Genomic DNA, 17348 nt, shown 5'->3' with positions numbered 1-17348 from the left:
CAAATAAATAAATAAAATCTTAAAAAAAAAAAAAAAATAAAGGTAGCAGTCAGCTAACCAGGCAGATAGGCTTTGTTATGCTGATCAGAATGGTGAGGAGGAGGGCGCCTGGGTGGCTCTGTCCGTTAAGCGTCCAACTTTTGATTTTGGCTCAGGTCATGTTCTCAGGGTCCTGAGATCAAGCCTTACATGGGACTCCCCGTTCCCAGCAGGAAGTCTGCTTGAGATTCTCTCTCTCCCTCTCCCTTTGCCCCACCCCCACTCTCTCTTTCTCTCTCTCTCTTAAAAAAAACAAAAAAAATAAATAAATCTTTTTAAAAAATGGTGAGGAGGGTCACTACTGCAAATGGGAGGCAATCCTGGGAAAAACCCTCTCAGATCCCAAGAAAAATTTAAAAACAGGAAAACCCCCAAATGTTGTCACTTAAAACAGAAGTCTTTTAGAGAATGTGTTTCTTACATTCTGCAGGATTCTACTTTTTCTACATCTGGATACTATCCCCCAGATACAGTAACAAAAATGGAGTATGCCTTGCTCAGCTATCTAGAAGCTTCATTTGCAACATTATGGGAGAATTTCATTTTCCTCGTTGTGCTTAATGTCACTGTCTTAGCTTTTATTAAATTTGCTGTTTGAAACCTACCAGATTCTGGTGTTTAGTGCCTTTGGGATATGGAAAGACCAAAAGGTTATTTACTGCCAAATGATCGCAACACTCCCTGTGGACCTTGTTACCTTACAGAAAATCCATTCTGGAGTGACTAGTAGTTTGTCGCTTTTTGATCATCTAATACCTTTATCTGGACAGTGAGTACTTAAGATCCTTTCCATGTCTCTGTTAGAAGATGACCTCCCCCCGCCCCCAATCCATGTTCTTCTGTGAGAGGCTGCTCTCTCAGCTGTGAAGAAATCCACGATTCAATCGCTTCTCTATTTTAATTGGTGACATAATTGGTACCTTGTTATTTTATTCTCATGAAAACATACATGCCTGTTGCCCAGATGACTACCCTCCATTCCTCCTTTATTTTTTTCCCACATCGTTTGTCAACACGCGGCGTCATTCATGTCTGTCTCTTATCTCCAGCTCTGCTAAAATATAGGAACCACGAGGGCAGAGATTTCTTGGGCTGACGTGGGAGGTCTGTCAGATGCTTCCATGCTGAGTCCCCCGAGGCTAAACCTCGTGTCCGACACCTAGTAAGTGCTTAAGAAATACTTACATAAATGAAGAGCTGGAGTTAACAATATGACCTTTCTGCTCATGGGAGAAGGGCATCTGTTGGCTTTTCACCTTCGTATCATTTGCTGCGCATAAATACCACAGCTTTGTAGATTTTACCCGCCCCCCCTCCTGCCCCCTTTCCTTTGGGGCATTAGCACTCTCAAGGCTGGATCCTCCTCCGCACACCGTGCTGTGCTGTCACAGGTGCTTACTGTACGTTATGCAGGTGTTGCCCGGAAAGGTGAGGTCAGACCCTGCCTGCCCAGGAATGCTATCCAGTGTGAGTGCTCAAACCACAAAGAGCCCCCCCCCCCCGCTTTGGTTTTTCGAATACAATATTATTGCATGACATATTCTCAAGCTGTATCCTGTTTTGTAATGTTTTGAAAACTAGGGGAAACACTCACAAAATAACCCTTGAACATCGGCAGGAGTACTGTACTTCGCAGTTTCTGGGAACCGGTTTTTATTCATTCCTCCAGCGGGAATGTTTGTAGCATTCCTCTCTGAAATTACTTATGTCATTGACAAATTTCTGGTAACAAATAACTACTGCTTTCATCTTTAAAGAAACAGATTTATTTTTGAGTAATTAACAGCTAACCTATACAGAGAAGAATTTCTCCCTCGAACTATATTCAAGTCTGGCAGTCCAAAGAACCTTTATTTTTCCTTCTAACTTGATAAATGGTGGGGGTATGAGAAAACAAGGACTTGTGGTCCTCCATCCCTTTTAGTTCATTCTAGGGGACAAAACCACGGGTAAGGCTGCTCTAGTCACTATTTCTTTGTGTGCCCTTGAATTGAATCTATCCCTTTATCTCGCTGACCATCAGTTTTCATTTGTACAATGAGCATCCTCAGTCATCTCTGAAATTCTGGGACTGAGTAACATCAGTATTGCTAGTGGGTTAGCACTATGATGCTAATGATGGGTTAGCTGTTGAAGACACCCCAGTGACCTTGGGCAGGTGAGAATCTACATGGTAATTTCATTATGCCTTTTTGTGAAAACACTTTTTCTTTCTAGTCTGATCTCAGAAGTCATCTTCTAGATTTGGGGTGCCTGGCTGCCTCAGTGGGTGGAGCATGCGACTCTTGATCTCGGGGTTGTAAGTGTGAGTCCCGTGTTTGGTGTGGAGATTACTTAAAAATAAAAAAGTCTTTAGAAAAAATCATCTTCTAGATTTGAAGTTTTAATTTAATGAAAAGTTCAAGAGGGAAAATTTATTCAAGAATGTCTCAGTAGATATCATTTAGGTAAGAAAGAAAGCTAAGTAGTTTCATAAATGTGGCTACAAGGTAACATAGCTCTCCCCCTGTATGGGAGATTGAAATTATGTAATAAGATTGGTTATGGGTCCCATTCAGTGACAGATAATTGGTAAAAGCATCTGACATTTCTTTTTGCCCTGAAGACTGTCATTCAACCTTGAGTTACTTCGAAGACTCACCTATAAGTAGCTATAGTTTCGAGGCTCTCCCAGTCCACTGAGCAGGGTGAGTGTTCTGGCCCACGTGAGAAGGCACGTGGGTGAGATGGTCTATAGGCTGGTCTGCGTTATGTACCAAGCTTCAGACCCTTTCCTTGGAGGGACTGAAGTGGTCTAAGGTTACTGGTTCTTTAATTGTGACTAAGCCATAATGGAAACATTAAATTTTTTTAGCTATTGCATTTATTTGACAGTCCTTTAGATCTTAGACTGACTCATCCTTAAAACAGTTCCAATTTAGGTTCACCTGGCTGGCTCAGTTGGAGGAGCATGGGACTCTTGATTTCAGGGTCATGAGTTTGAGCCCCAGGTTGGGTAAGATAATAAATTTTTTAAAAAAATCTAGTTTCACCTAATGTAGCAACCCCCAAATGGTTCCAGCAATGGTATGTTCTAGAGCACAAGGTCCCTATGTTATATAAATAATGGTGCTTAGGTAACTTACAGAGGATGTAGTCTCTGGGTTTAAATTCTGCCATATTTTTAGCCTATCAGTTGAGTCTTTTTCCTGAGTACCACACGTTGAATTTTTTTCTTTTTTTCTCTTCTTTTTCCTCACTCGTCATTTATTTAGAGTAGTATAAGTCTTCATAAAAGGTATATTTCCCCCAAAATCATTAGTTTCAAGGTATCTCAGCTGATTATTTTTTTATTTTTATTTTTTTTTGAATGTAGCTTTTCCACAGTTTGAATTTTTACGAACTGCTTTTGTAGTTAACGTGTCAGGACAGTGTGACTAGTTATAGGCAAGATGTGATTAATTGAATGGACTGGTTACTTTCACATGTCTGAGCCTGCAGTGTTTAGAATGACAAACAAAGCACAGGGCGGTCACCCTGCTGTATTAGTTTGCTAGAGCTGCCATAATAAAATACCACAGAACAGGTGGCTTATACAATAGATATTTATTTCTTCCCAATTCTGGAGGCTGCAGAGTCCCAAGTTCAAGGTGTCAGCAGGTGTACTTTCTCTGAGGCCTCTCCTTGGCTTGGGATGGCCACCTGTTGACTGTGTCCGGTCATTCCCGTATATATGCATACCACTGGCATCTGTGTGTCTCAATCTCCTTTTTTAAGGATACCTGTCATTTAAAAAAAGGGGGGGGCGCCTGGGTGGCTCAGATATCTGGGTGTCTGCCTTTGGCTCAGGTCATGATCCCAGGGTCCTGGGATTGAGCCCTGAGTCAGGCTCCCTGCTCGGTGGGGAGCCTGCTTCTCCTTCTCCCTTTGCTGCTCCCCCTGCTTGTACTCTCTCTCTCTGTCAAATAAATAAATAAATAGAATCTTTTTTTTTTTTTTATTTTAAAGATTTTTATTTATTCATTTGACAGAGAGAGAGTCAGCGAAAGAGGGAACACAAGCAGGGGGAGTGGGAGAGGGAGAAGCAGGCTTCCCGCGGCGCAGGGAGCCTGATGCGGAGCTCGATCCCAGGATCCTGGGATCATGACCTGAGCTGAAGGCAGATGCTTAACGACTGAGCCACCCAGGCGCCCCAATAAATAGAATCTTAAAAAGAAAGAAAGAAAAAGAAAATAAAGATACCTGTCAGGTTGGATTTGACCCAACCCACCATAACGGTCTCTTTAACTTGATCCCCTCTGAATACAAGCACACTCTGATGTGCTGGGGGTTAGGGCCTTCAACATCTGAATTTGGAGAGGCCACAGTTCAGCCCGGAACACCTGTCTGCATGATTGACAGAACTGCAAAGTCCGGTTTAGTGGCTTCGGTGGAAGGGAACTTAGAGGTGGTCTAGACCCGGCTCTGGCCCCCATTCTGGAGGCTCTTCTGCTCAAACACAGATTTAGGGAGTTTCTCCATAACAGGAAACCCGTTACTCCACCTCAGGGAGAACATGCCTCCCCCCAGCCGTGCTGCCGTCTGGAACCGTATAGAACAAACTCACCTCCCTTTTCCACATGGTGGCCCTTTAAGTATTTGAAAACATTTATCCTGTCTTTTCCTTTAATCTTTTCTTCTCTAGGCAAAACATTGCCAGAGAAAATAAGCCGTCTCCCATTTAAAGAGAAATGCCCGGGGCTTATTATATATTTTGAGTATGAATGTGCTTGCTGGAAGCCTGCCAAGCATAACTGGGTTTCAATTTCAATATTCCCGCCTTTTACGAATTGTTTAATTTCTCCAACTCTTTATAGCACGTGAGAACGTAGTTGGCTTTCCACCAAGTATTATGTACTGAAAGAATGGCTTAGAGAGGAGATAAGTACATTGATGGAGAAGCATATAAAGGAGTGTCTCCTTATCAAGGATGTTGCTAAATGAGCCAAAGCCAAGTAGCGTGAAGAAAATGTCAATATACTTTGATACGTTATTTCTTATGTTGGAATTACAGTCGCTCTCTTGGTATTCACTCATCAGGATCCTTGGCACACAGCCTACATAATGGGATCCAGTAGTTAAAGATCAGAGTAAGATAATCTCCACTTTGCAAATAATTGCCTGTCACAAATAAATGGAGGATGCTTTAGTTTCCACATTAGTAGCTTCCTGCCGAGCCCTCAGTCAGTGGCCGCATTTTCTAAGCTCAGTGAATGAACTTTTTACAAAAGAGCAACATTTTCCTCGTGTGTGTCAAATTTTGGCCTTAAACACCTACCAGTTGTGTTAATTTTTCCATTCATTACTCAAATGCATTAGGATTTTCTGTGTCGTCTTGAGACACGTATCACTGTCAAGAGTCTGATGCTGACCTGCCTTTTAATCCCTCGGATGGCTTAATAGTGTCCTTTCTGTCCTAAAAATGTTCTGAAAATCTTAGTGATGGATCTCCTTGTGATTCCATTTATCACACGCTGGGTTCTTTAAGTCGAGAAACCCTTCACTTCTGGGAAATTATTTCATCCGTTCCCCTCTTTTTCTTTGTTCTCTTTTTGGAATTACTATTACTCAGATTTTAGACCTTTGAGAAGGGCCCTCTTTAAAACTTTTTTTCTCTATTATTTATCTTTTTGTATTTGGCTCTATTTTCTGGGAAAATATCCTAAAGACTAGATTTCGTTTTGTTATCTTATTTTTAATTTCTAAGAACTGAGTTTTTTTTCTAAACATTCATTGTTGAAGTATCCTGTTTTTTCCCTTGGCTGCATTATCTTTCTGAGGATTGATTTGAAGTTTTCTTTCTCTGCATTGCCTCTGTCTCTTCCAAATTGCTTTTTTGTCTTTCCTAATAGGTGTTTTCGTTACATATCTGATTTGGGAGCTGGTTTGTCATATTTAAAAATTGGGGGGGGGGCGCACACCTGGGTGGTTCAGTCAGTTAAGCGTCTGGCTCTGGATTTTGGCTCAGGTCACGATCTCAGGGTCATGAGATCAAGCCCCGAATCAGACTTCACTCTGGGCATACAGGCTGCTTAAGATTCTCTGTTTCCCTTTCCCTCTGCTCCACTCCCCTGCTCGTGTTTGCTCTCTCTCTCTCCTTTCCCACTCTCTAAAATAAATAAATAATAATAATAAATAAAAGTTGGTTGGGATTTGTGTTACTGGGGCAGCGTGGCCATTCCTGGATGGTGATCTGATCGATCTTAACATGTCTTTTCTTGGGCTGGTCAGATTCCCCCAAGAACACTCTTGTTTCCCGGGAGTGTTCGGGCTCATTTCTGGAGCCTAGTGAGGGAGAGAGTCTGGGAGTGGGGTGCATAAACTCCTCTTGTTTTTCATGATGGTGCGCTTGGTGTCTTTGAATCTCTGCTCCCCCCACCTCCCACTTCCCTGGCCTGGAGACCAGTTTCACTCCTGTCATCTCGTACCTCATATAGGAGGGATCTACCCTTCTGTGAATGGCTTATTTCACTGTTTCATGTCTTGAGGGTTTGGCTGAGTTGTAATAATGTGACAGGATTTCTATCCATTGTTAGGCCCAGGAGTAATCCATTGTTTGTATATATCACATTTTGTTCATCCATTCATCCATGTCTTGGGTCTTTTAACTTAAATCTACTTGCTTTAGGTCCACTGAGGCTTTTGGAGATTTCTATAGCATAAATGGAGTCACTTTCTCCACTGTTAGTCTAGGATGCGAGTTTGTTGAGGTGCTCAAACCAGTTGCCACTGAAAATTTCTTACCTTTTCTGTTTTTCTCTGACCGTGGAGTGTTATCCATTCAGTCTTGATGATCCATGAGTATGTCTTCTGGAGGGAGTAAAAGATAAATATCCTGTCATGCAGAATTTACTCTTTATCTCGACAGTAAATTTTACATTGACTTTTAAAAAATTATATGCTTTTAACTGTCACCCTCTAGATTTGTAGAAAAAGTCATCTTTGCAAGTAAATTGTAATTCATGTTTGCAAGTAAATTGTAATTCATGTGACTATAGCTTAAATATATTTCTTCTGCAAGTGTCGACTTTTGCTTTGTAATTATTTTTTAAGCCGATCTAAATATACTCATAGGATGACCTTTTAAGTAAAAATCATTTAAAGCACTTTATTGTTGTATATGAGTACTATAAAAGTTGGTGGAAAAAATAATATATTTAAACATATTAATTCAAATATATTAACAAATTAAGAGACAATGGAAAAGACAGGTGTACCAATTAAATCAGTCAATGGGAATTTTATTCCTTGCCATGTAGAGGCCACCAAGAACTCATCTGTAGTCCAACTAAGTTAGGTTTATTTAGGTGCTAAACCAATGGAGGATTCCTGCATGGGAGCCCCAGTAATGGGGAGGTGGGAGGACCTTATTATAGGATTTGGGCTTATGCTGGAGAATTCTAGGAGAGTGGAAGGGTCACCTCTAAACTGGACACTGAGGTAGTGTGGGCGATTCTGTGATTGGGTATCTTGGTAATTTCTATCTAGAAGGCTAGGAAATTAAAGCAGGGATAGGATTGTCATTTGCGAAGTGGCAGAAAGAGGGGAACATTCCGGGCATCTGGCTGGCTCAGAGTAGAGCTTGCGAGTCATGATCTCAGGGTCGTGAGTTCAAGCCCCATGTTGGGCATGGAGCCTACTTTAAAAAAAAGAAAGAAAAAGACAAAAAGGAGGGGGAACGTTCAGTTAGGTTTGAAGTTTCAGAGCTGTTCTCTGGCCACATGTCACTATTTAGCACTTGAAATTCTGCTCATCCTATTTGAGGTGTGCTTTGTGAATAAGATACATCCTGGGTTTCAAAGACTTAGTGCAACAAAAAGATTGTAATAATATATTACATATAATAAAATATTTTCATTAATCATTTTTTATACTGAGTCCATGTTGCCCTAACATTATGTTAATATTGGGTTAAATAAAGCATAATAAAATTAACCTCAATTTTTTTTTACTCATATTCATGTGGCTACTCTAATACTTGAAGTTGTGTATGTGGCTTGCTTGGGGGTTCACACCATGATTCAGGAAGACAGATGTGGAAGGCGCTGGGCCGATCGCCGCCATTGTTCGAGTCTACCTTTGGCTTCTTCTCCCACCCCACCCCAACTCCCTGACTCCTTTTCGTTAAGAATTCAGCCAAATTAAGATCCTTTCTTTCTCTTCTGGTAAAGTGAGGAAAAGATGATCATAGTGATTACACAAGAGGATACTTCTCTTCTTAGGATGCATTTCTGAAAAATTGATGACAAAGGGGCATTCTTGTCTTTCCAGAAATATTTTTCAAAGGATTCTTCAAAATGAGGCTTATCTATATTGAAAGTAGTATTTCTCAACCTTTTTTTCCATTATCGCTCCAGTAAGGAATCTTCTTCGATATTTTCCTAGCACCCCCCCATAACATTTGAATAACACAGATGTATATCAGTTTATCTATCATCTATCTATCTATCTATCTATCTAATCTAATCTATCTATCTGTCTATCTATGCTTCATACACAACATAGCCTCCCCATCATGAAACCAGTTTTCTTTATCACCCCTGTTGAGAAGTGCATGATTTAAAGTGAGCTAATAGCTAACATTTATTCTGCTTCTAGAATATACTCAGTAGTGCTAGTGTTAACCTTCATTTGCACCTCAGAATAACATTCCTGTGGGTGATATATTTATTCTCCCATCAGAAACTTCAATATTTTGCCCTCGCCATATAGCCAACAGAGTCAGAACTAGAAGCTAGCTTTTCAGACTTTGGTATCCTCTTGACAATATCAAAGACAGGGGTGTTCAGACTTAAGATGAATGGAGGATTGGAACACAAGGCACTCAGGAAAGAATTGATTCCTATTTATTTATGTACCTGACCAGATTTAGAAGTTTTTCTTATTTCATAATTTTTAAAAGATTACACTTAAACTTTAATCTCCTTTCAGTTTGCTAATTTCTATGTTCCAGTGATTGGAGAGTTGAAGATCATGAGATTTTGGACCACTGTGCAGTTTTATAGAATATCAGAGGCATTGCTCTGGGGTTCAAGGTCTGGTAGTGCTGGACCCCACCCTGTCCAACCCAAAGCCAGGTGTCCAATGTGCTTGCATTCTAACCATAAAAGTAACAATGCTGTGAAAGATTTGTAAAATGTAGGAAAATATTGGGGCACCTGGGTGGCTCAGTTGGTAAAACATCAGACTCTTGATCTCAGCTCAGGTCTTGACCTCAGGGTTGTGAGTTCAAGTCCTGTGTGGAGCCTACCTTAAAAAAAATAAAAGGAAAATATTGAGATAGAGATTGCCCATAATTCCACTATGTTTGGCTTTTGTTATTTTTCTTTCTGGGCCTTCTTCCTCAGCCTAATGTACATATATGCATTTTAAAAAGCAGAATTGGGATTAGATTCAATATATAGTTTGTATCATGCTTTTTACCCTGAACAAAGGTGGACTTCTATATCCATGTAACCATTTTCCTTGTCATTAACTGCTTCAAAGATGTTGTTTTTGCCAAATATTCCACTGAAGGGGTTAGAGACACCATTTTGAACACTTAGGCTCTTCAAATATTGTACACCCCAAGGAATAAATATTCTCATACATAAATCTCTGCCTCTCATTTGGTATATTTCACAGAAACAGAATTGCCAAATCAAAGAATGTAACAATATGGACTCAATAAGGGGAGAAATAATACTTAAATTATGTCATTTTTATTGTTTGTATTGAGTTTTTAAATATTTTCCCCTTGCTTTGTTTTAAACTGTATTGTGAAGTGATTTTTAAATCCCCTTTTAGCTTTTCTGTTATTACGACAGTCCCTTTGAGGAACTATTCACATTATTTGTCTTGAGGACTTTGAGTTAGAATAACCATGTCTATATAAACATGTCCAACTCAACGGGACCATAAAATTCGATGAGCTGGTATTTGTCATGGGGGCAGAGCCCAGGAGAACCTACCCATTCTGTACATGACTTGCCCATGTCATTGAGACAGTGTCTGTGTTCATCTCTTTGGGCAGCTTTGAGCTCACCCTTAGATTATCTTGAAGCTTTTTATTCTTTTAAATATATATTTTTTTAAAGATTTCATTTGAGAGAGAGAGAGAGAAAGTGCACACGAGCGGGGCAGGGGCAGAGGGAGAGGAAGAAGCAGACTCCCTGCTGAGCAGGGAGCCCAATGTGGGGCTCCAGGACTCCATCCCAGGACCCTGGGATCATGACCTGAGCCGAAGGCAGACATTTAACCGACAGAGCCACCCACGCGTCCCTTGAAGCCTTGTAAAGGAGTCACAGTGGTGAAGACGCTCCCTTAGATTTCACCTGCTCTCTTCTTGCCAGAGGAAGAGACCTCGCGGATTTTTGGTTGCTTTTCCTCCAAGTTGATGCCACCTTGGAAAGGCAGTGAAACAGGGTGCGGAGGCCTGGGTTTGGTGTCCATTTCCGCATTTCCCCGGTTCTCATATCTGGGTTTAATACTCAAGCCCCCTTGGAGGCAGGCAGTTAGGGAACTGGTTTACGGGCCCCTGTCGCCTCCCTCTCAGGAAAGAGAGTAAAGCACTCATCTTTATGGTGGTTATTTGTCTGCGGGTTCTCCCACCCTCCAGACCGAGGCCTCTTCGAGTTCCTGTGTCCCTGCTTTGTGTGATGCACCAAACTGCTGACCACCTTTTCCACCTTTAATCCTCTCCACCTTTGACTTCTAATGCCACTTCCTCCTGATTGCCTCTAGTCTCTGTCCGTATCCCATCCTTTTTCAAATTTCCTCTTCCTCCGGGTTCCAGACCTTTCTTATTTTGCATCCATCATTCCCTTCGGATGATCTCATAGATTTGCACAACTACAGCTGTCTTCCCCCTGGCCTCGGACATCTTCCCATCAGCGCATGACTTTTGACGCCTTGCCCGTCCTACCTTGCCATGTATCCTCCTCCTTGGCATTACTGCCCTGTTACCTTTTTATTTTTTTTTTATTTTTTTATTTTTTATTTTTTTAAAGATTTTATTTATTTATTTGAGAGAGAGAGAATGAGAGAGAGCACATGAGAGGGGGGAGGGTCAGAGGGAGAAGCAGACTCCCTGCTGAGCAGGGAGCCCGACGCGGGACTCAATCCCGGGACTCCAGGATCATGACCTGAGCCGAAGGCAGTCGCTTAATCAACTGAGCCACCCAGGTGCCCCTCCGTTACCTTTTTAATATCACAGTTCAAATTACGTGTCAGCTCTGCTCCAAAGCCTCCAATGGGCCCCTGGAGTCTTCAGAATTAATGTAAAATTCCTTAAAAAAAAAAAAAAAAGCTTTAATGAGATATAATTCATATATTTCAATTGGCCCATTGAAAGTATACCTTGCAGTGGTTTGTAGTATATTCACAGAATTGTACCACCATCACCCCAATGAATTTTAGAACATTTTGATCCTCTCTTAACCCCCAAACCTGTTAGCAGTCAGTCCCTCTCTCCCCACCTCTCAAAATCTCTACCTCTCCCCACCTCTGGTTCTAGGCAACCACTAGTCCAATTTTTGTGGACATTTCATATAAATGGAATTAAATATTTCAAGGAGCACCAGGGTGGTGCAGTCGGTTAAGCATCTGACTCTTGGTTTTAGCTCAGGTCCTGATCTCCTGGTTGTGAGATCGAGCCCCGAGTCTGCTTGAGATTCTCTCTTCTTCTCCCTGTCCTTCCTGCTCCTTTTCTCTCTCTCTCTCTCTCAAAATAATAAATCTTAGAAAAAAATTTCAATATGTGCTCTTGGGTGACGAGTTTCTTTCGCTTAGCAATGTTTTAGTTGTTCATCCATGTTATAGCATGTATACTTCTTTTTTTTTTTTTTAAGATTTTATTTATTTATTTGACAGAGAGAGACACAGTGAGAGAGGGAACACAAGCAGGGGGAGTGGGAGAGGGAGAAGCAGGCTTCTCGCCGAGCAGGGAGCCCGATGCGGGGCTCGATCCTAGGACCCTGGGATCATGACCTGAGCCCGAAGGCAGACGCTTAACGACTGAGCCACCCAGGTGCCCCTAATTCTTTTTTATTACTGAATAACTTTCTCCTTTGCAGATATACCTAATTTTGTTTTCTATGCATCAGTTGATGGATATTCAGGTTGTTTCTAGTTTTGGGCTACTATGAATAATGAATACTGTTATCAGCATTCCTGTACAGATTTTTGCATGGATGCGGGTTTTCATTTCTCTTGGCTATATATCTAGGGGTAGAATTGCTGGGTCATATGGTAGCTCTATGTTTAACATTTTGAGGAATTGCCAGACTGTTTTCCAAAGCAGCTGCACCGTTTTACATCTCCACTAAAGAAGGTTCTGATTTCTCGATTCCCTGTTACTGTCCATCTTTTTGATTATCGCCATCCTAGCGGGTGTGAAATGGTATCTCACTGTGGTTTTGATTTGCATTTTCCTGATGGCTAATGATGTTGAGTGTCTTTTCATGTGTTCATCGGCCATTTGTGTATGTACTTTATTTTTTTTTTTTAAAGATTTTATTTATTTTTTTGAGAGAGGGAATGAGAGAGAGAGCACATGAGAGGGGGGAGGGTCAGAGGGAAAGCAGACTCCCTGCTGAGCAGAGAGCCCGATGCGGGACTCGATCACGGGACTCTAGGATCATGACCTGAGCTGAAGGCAGTCGCTCAACCAACTGAGCCACCCAGGTGCCCCATGTGTATGTACTTTAGAGAAATGTCTACTTAGATCTTTTGCCCAATTTTTAATGGAGTTATTTGTTACAAAGCCATTAAGCTGTCATTCATATTCATAAGCCTCAAATATAGTAGTTCTCGTTCTCATTTCAGTTATCATCCCTGTCCTTCCCTTCCCTTCCCTTCTCCTGGTCTCTTGCTCTGTACTCTGAGCTTGTAGCTAGACAGAACTCACTCGTGGATGACTTCTCTTCGTAAATGCAGACACACAGAGGCGGCAGCCCTGTCCTTGCTTACTCTCAGAGGTGGACATCCAAGGAGAACTATCTGCTGAGAGAGTCAGCTACTTGCCACCAGATGATCTCTTGCTCTGCCTTGTGGTTTTAACTCCTTCTTTAGGAATGCCAGATTAGATGTGTCGGTGTCTTTACCATGTCCTAAAAAGAAAAAAAGTTTAAACAGAATCACACAGCAATACGTTTATCTTTGTAAATGTTTACTTGGGGCCTTAAATTGGTAACTAGTGACGTTTCTCCCAGTCCAGCCCAGTGGAGCAGCTGTTGCTTGTGGTTTTGTTAGATCTTAGGCTTATAGGAAGGAAAGGACCTGGTAGCACAGTTAAGCAAGGTCAGAACTGACAAACGTGCCCATAAGTGGAACAGGGGTATTTCAGAGGTGGCACCAGATGATGGCCATGTATTGTCCCCAACAGCTGGTGCCGAGAAATGAGGCACAACTGAGACCCCAGATCCCTGAGGTAGCTGGGGGCTCCTGGGACAGTTCAGGGAACGGGTGTGGGCTGAACCTGGGGACACACTGGGCTGATAGACGTGCTTGGGAAGGCTGTAGACCAGTCATGTAATGTGGCCCACCTGTGCGGCCTCCAGAGGCTCTTTTATCCATGATGTGTATAGCGAGGACTCCCCAGGCCCGGGGCTGGGGCGTATGTGGGGGGAGGGGAGAAATGCAGACCACTTAGCTGTGTGGACTACAGAGGGACCATTCCACCAGCAGTATTTCACACACGCCAGCCTCTCAGTATAATTGAGGCAATTTGTGAACCCCAGTTAAGAGTCCTCTAGGGAAGATGAAAGGTTAGGATGTGGTTTGCCCTGGGAATCAGATCACAGGTGTCAGGACAGGGAGCTCATCACTCCGTTCCCTGGGGCATCTACCACCTGGCTGGGTGTTCTCTGGAATAGAAGAGGGAAGCCAGGTCAACAGAGAGGCTGAAGCTGGTTTTTGTAACCCGGTCTGATTACTAGCTACGCTGCCTCCTTAACTTTGCTCATTTTTGCCTGACCCTGGTGCGTTGCGCCTCCTGGTGGCCAGAAGGAGCAACTAGGTGCCAGCCAGCATCCCCGTGCTCAGCTGTTTCTTGATACTTCTCTCCCACCCGTCTCTTTACTGCGCCCACTCTGGTCCACCCCAGGGCTCTCTGCCCCCCTAAGCAGTAATGAATAAGATCTGAGCTTCTCCGTCTGAAGAGAAGAGCAGTGGTAAAACCTTTCTTTTGTTGCTTAGGGGAAGAGCCCGTGGTAATGAGGTGAGGCAGGCAAGGCATGAAGTGATAAATAGGGAGGAGGATGAAAGGGGGAGGAAGCCAGGGGGCCTCAGTGGACTTACCCTCACAGAACATTGACATACAAAAGCATGCCAAAATTGTAAGACTTGTTTATCACCTACCTACCTTGTGTCTTTATATGGAACATTCTAAAGTTTCACGAAGAAAGAATTTGAGAATTCAATGCTGTCTGAAATTTTGTGAGTGTTTGATATGGTCCTGACTGATTTCCATGCCGTGTGCTTGAATATTAGAGATTCGATAGTGTCTAGATTTTGGAATATGGCCTAGTTTGATCTAAAAATTTAGTTAACTTGTACCATTAAACAAACAAAAAACAAAACAAACAAAAAAACCCCAAACCTACTGCTCCACTATTTGGGCTTTTTACAAGTTGCCTTAATTCAGCGTTGAAGACACAAAGTTTGCCTTGTAACACCCTTCTCAAGGACTTGAAATAATGGGACAACGGAGATCAGTTGCCATCCCTCAGCTCAGTGCAGCCCGTGTGTGTCCAACAGGTGGTGAGAATGTAAAATCCTGTAGGTGCTAAAAAGCGAACCGTGTTTTGCACCTCATCAGCCTTAACACAAACAAGGATACAGAGCGCGGTATAAAAACAATGGTCGTAGGATGTATCTGTGCCGATATTTGCTTTAAGTAAAGCTAAAAGCTGAGACGCAAGAGTACATCCGTGCCAGGAATGAAGTAACGGTTGAGATAAAATGTTGCTGACTCTGGGTTATTCATCCCAGCAACTCTGAAACCCTCCCTGGGTCTCTGCAGAGCCTCATTGACCGTTAGCGGAGACCAGCTCCAGGGAGGGCTCCTCTTCTTTAAAATGAAACACATGACTCGCGCGCGGTGCCAGGTCCCGGCGCGCAGGGGGCGGGGGCGGGGGCGGGGGTGGGGGGTGGGTTCTCCTATAATTAGCCGGGGAAATGCATCCTCGGTCTCGTTCTGCCTCTTTTTGCGGCGGCTCCGAAGGCACTTTTAATTCTCCCTAATCCTCTGGGGGTGGCTTGGCGCGCACTTCTTTCTGATCGCAGCCAGACTGCACGGGGTTGGCAAGATCCCGTGCTGCGTCAGCCAACCGCCGAAGGAGGGCGAGGACCAGCTGCTCTTGTCATCTGGAGGTGTGCTATTAAATATGCTGGGGATCATCACAATCACAGGTAAGGCAGGAGCCAGGCTGTTGTGTTCCCCCTCCGTGGCAGGTGAAACAAATGCTTCCTTCCCTGGAACCTGCATTTGGGTGGAGAGAGCTTCGAGGTCCGTGGCTGAACACACTGATTGGCATTCGTTTCTGTGTTTGCTGACTTTCCAATCAGAAGAGCATTCTCTCTTTGGCTCAGTAAGAACCCAACACGCCCAGCGTTTTCCTTCTGCCTACGCAGGAATCTTCCTGACTGTACTTGGGGGAGACCTTGAATGTATTTGGGGCGCTTGGGGAGGGGAGCAGAAACGTGTTAGATTGGGATGAATTTGTAAATAGGTTGTGAAAGCCTAGTCACTGGTTGAAGTCCTAAAAAAGTAAATTCTTGTTTTTGCAAAATTAGGATATTTGGCATTTTGACCTGCTTATTAGAAACTTTCAGTGAAGGTGCGCATGGTGATTTAGGGGACTAAGATGTTAGCTCTGGTTTAAATGGTGGTTTTAACGAATACCTGGTGTAAAATTGATGGCTAGCAGGTAACCACATTTAGGCACTAATAGTAAAAATGTATGTTTTTAAAACACGCTAGAAATCTGGCTGTAAGTATGAATTGTAATACTTAATTCGCACATCTAGCAAATGAGTTGTAGAAAGCCCTGACAGCTCTTCTAACTTGATATTTGATCGTTTATGCAATTTTGCTGTAGTCTGAATCCTTAGGAACTTGCCTGCCTGTGTTCTCCTCTCTCCCTGTACCACTCATGCATAAACGCCCATTGGCTAATTTAGATTTCCAAGACCTGCTCTTTTCTAATTGTTTGAGATCACTGCTCATCAGATCTACGTCTTTCTTAAAAATGCTGTGTAGAATTTCTAGACTTCACATTTTTCTCAATAAAATGGCTTCTGCAAAGCCTGTTTCTTCTGTGGAATTTTAAATGAATGTGAAAGTTTAGCAAAACTAAAAATATCTCTCACTTCCTATAGATTAGCTTGTTTACTTTGAGATTTCCTTCCTCACATTAATGCCATAAGCCTTTCTACCATTTGTATAGCAGGAATGTTTACGAGATACCTAGAATCTCTTATTAAATAGACTGTACAAAATAAAACCAAAATGTTTCATTTTTTCCAGATCATTACCTTTTCTCTGAATGAAACATAGCCATGCCAAACCCTGGGAGGGGCTGCCTGAGAGTGTGGTTTGTGGGGTGTCACGGCTAGGGGTGGGTGTTCTATGATTATAACTTTCTTCTGGGTGCTTTTTGTGTATAGCGTGATCTTTCTTATATTCATTCCCTGATTGCTTTATCACATGCTGAGTTTCTTACGGGAAAGAAAGGTGTTTCTTTTTCGAAGTAATTAAGAGGTAATAAACTTGGGGTATTTGGAGGGCTTTCAAAAATTGATTCAGATCATCCCAACGGACTGACGAATGGCAACAGTTGGAAGGATGGTCTCATTTTTCAGGCAATTTCAAGTTAACTAGATCTGTTGCTTTCTGAGTTTCTCTTCCATTACAATGCTGGTATGGAGGATGGACAAAATTTGGTACTTCTCCCTAGTAATAAGTAGGTGCACAGAAATTCTTTTTAACAGCAAATAACCATTTTGTCGTGGACCAAGGGAGTTTGAACTGTTATTTTTTCCCCCTCTGTAAGTTATCCTGATAAGGAAGATTTACAATGACCAGTCTTTAGTTGGTCAGAATCTTGAAAAGCAACACAGGCTTTTTAAAATGGCATTAAATATTAATTAAATATCAGATTACTCATCTAAATAATGTGAAAGAGAGTTACTCTAGTCCTCTTCGGTGTTACGTTATGCTTGGAGCATTTAAATTTCACAGTGAATAGGAAGGGATGAGACTGATAATATATTTGTACTTCAGAACGAGTTTCCTTTTCTGAAAGTAAGGA

General features: G+C 42.3%; 1 protein-coding gene across 3 annotated transcripts in view; it reads left to right on the top strand.

Moving 5' to 3' along the window:
- AKAP12 (A-kinase anchoring protein 12) overlaps positions 1-17348 on the top strand; it is a 95410-nt gene that overhangs the window by 57255 nt on the left and 20807 nt on the right. Inside the window, exon 1 of one of the 3 annotated variants that reach the window (XM_036072975.2) lies at positions 15223-15447. The exons of the other annotated variants lie outside the window; for them this stretch is intronic. Within the exon in view, the coding sequence (XP_035928868.2) occupies positions 15423-15447 (25 nt within the window). The 5' untranslated portion in view covers positions 15223-15422. Of the gene's footprint in view, positions 1-15222; positions 15448-17348 lie in introns of those variants that run through there. 3 annotated transcript variants of the gene reach the window in all.

This window comes from Halichoerus grypus, chromosome 9, assembly GCF_964656455.1.
Source record: "Halichoerus grypus chromosome 9, mHalGry1.hap1.1, whole genome shotgun sequence".
NCBI lineage: Eukaryota > Metazoa > Chordata > Mammalia > Carnivora > Phocidae > Halichoerus > Halichoerus grypus.
The sequence above is the reverse complement of the archived record's forward strand: the minus strand, read 5'-3'. Positions and strand labels throughout refer to the sequence as shown.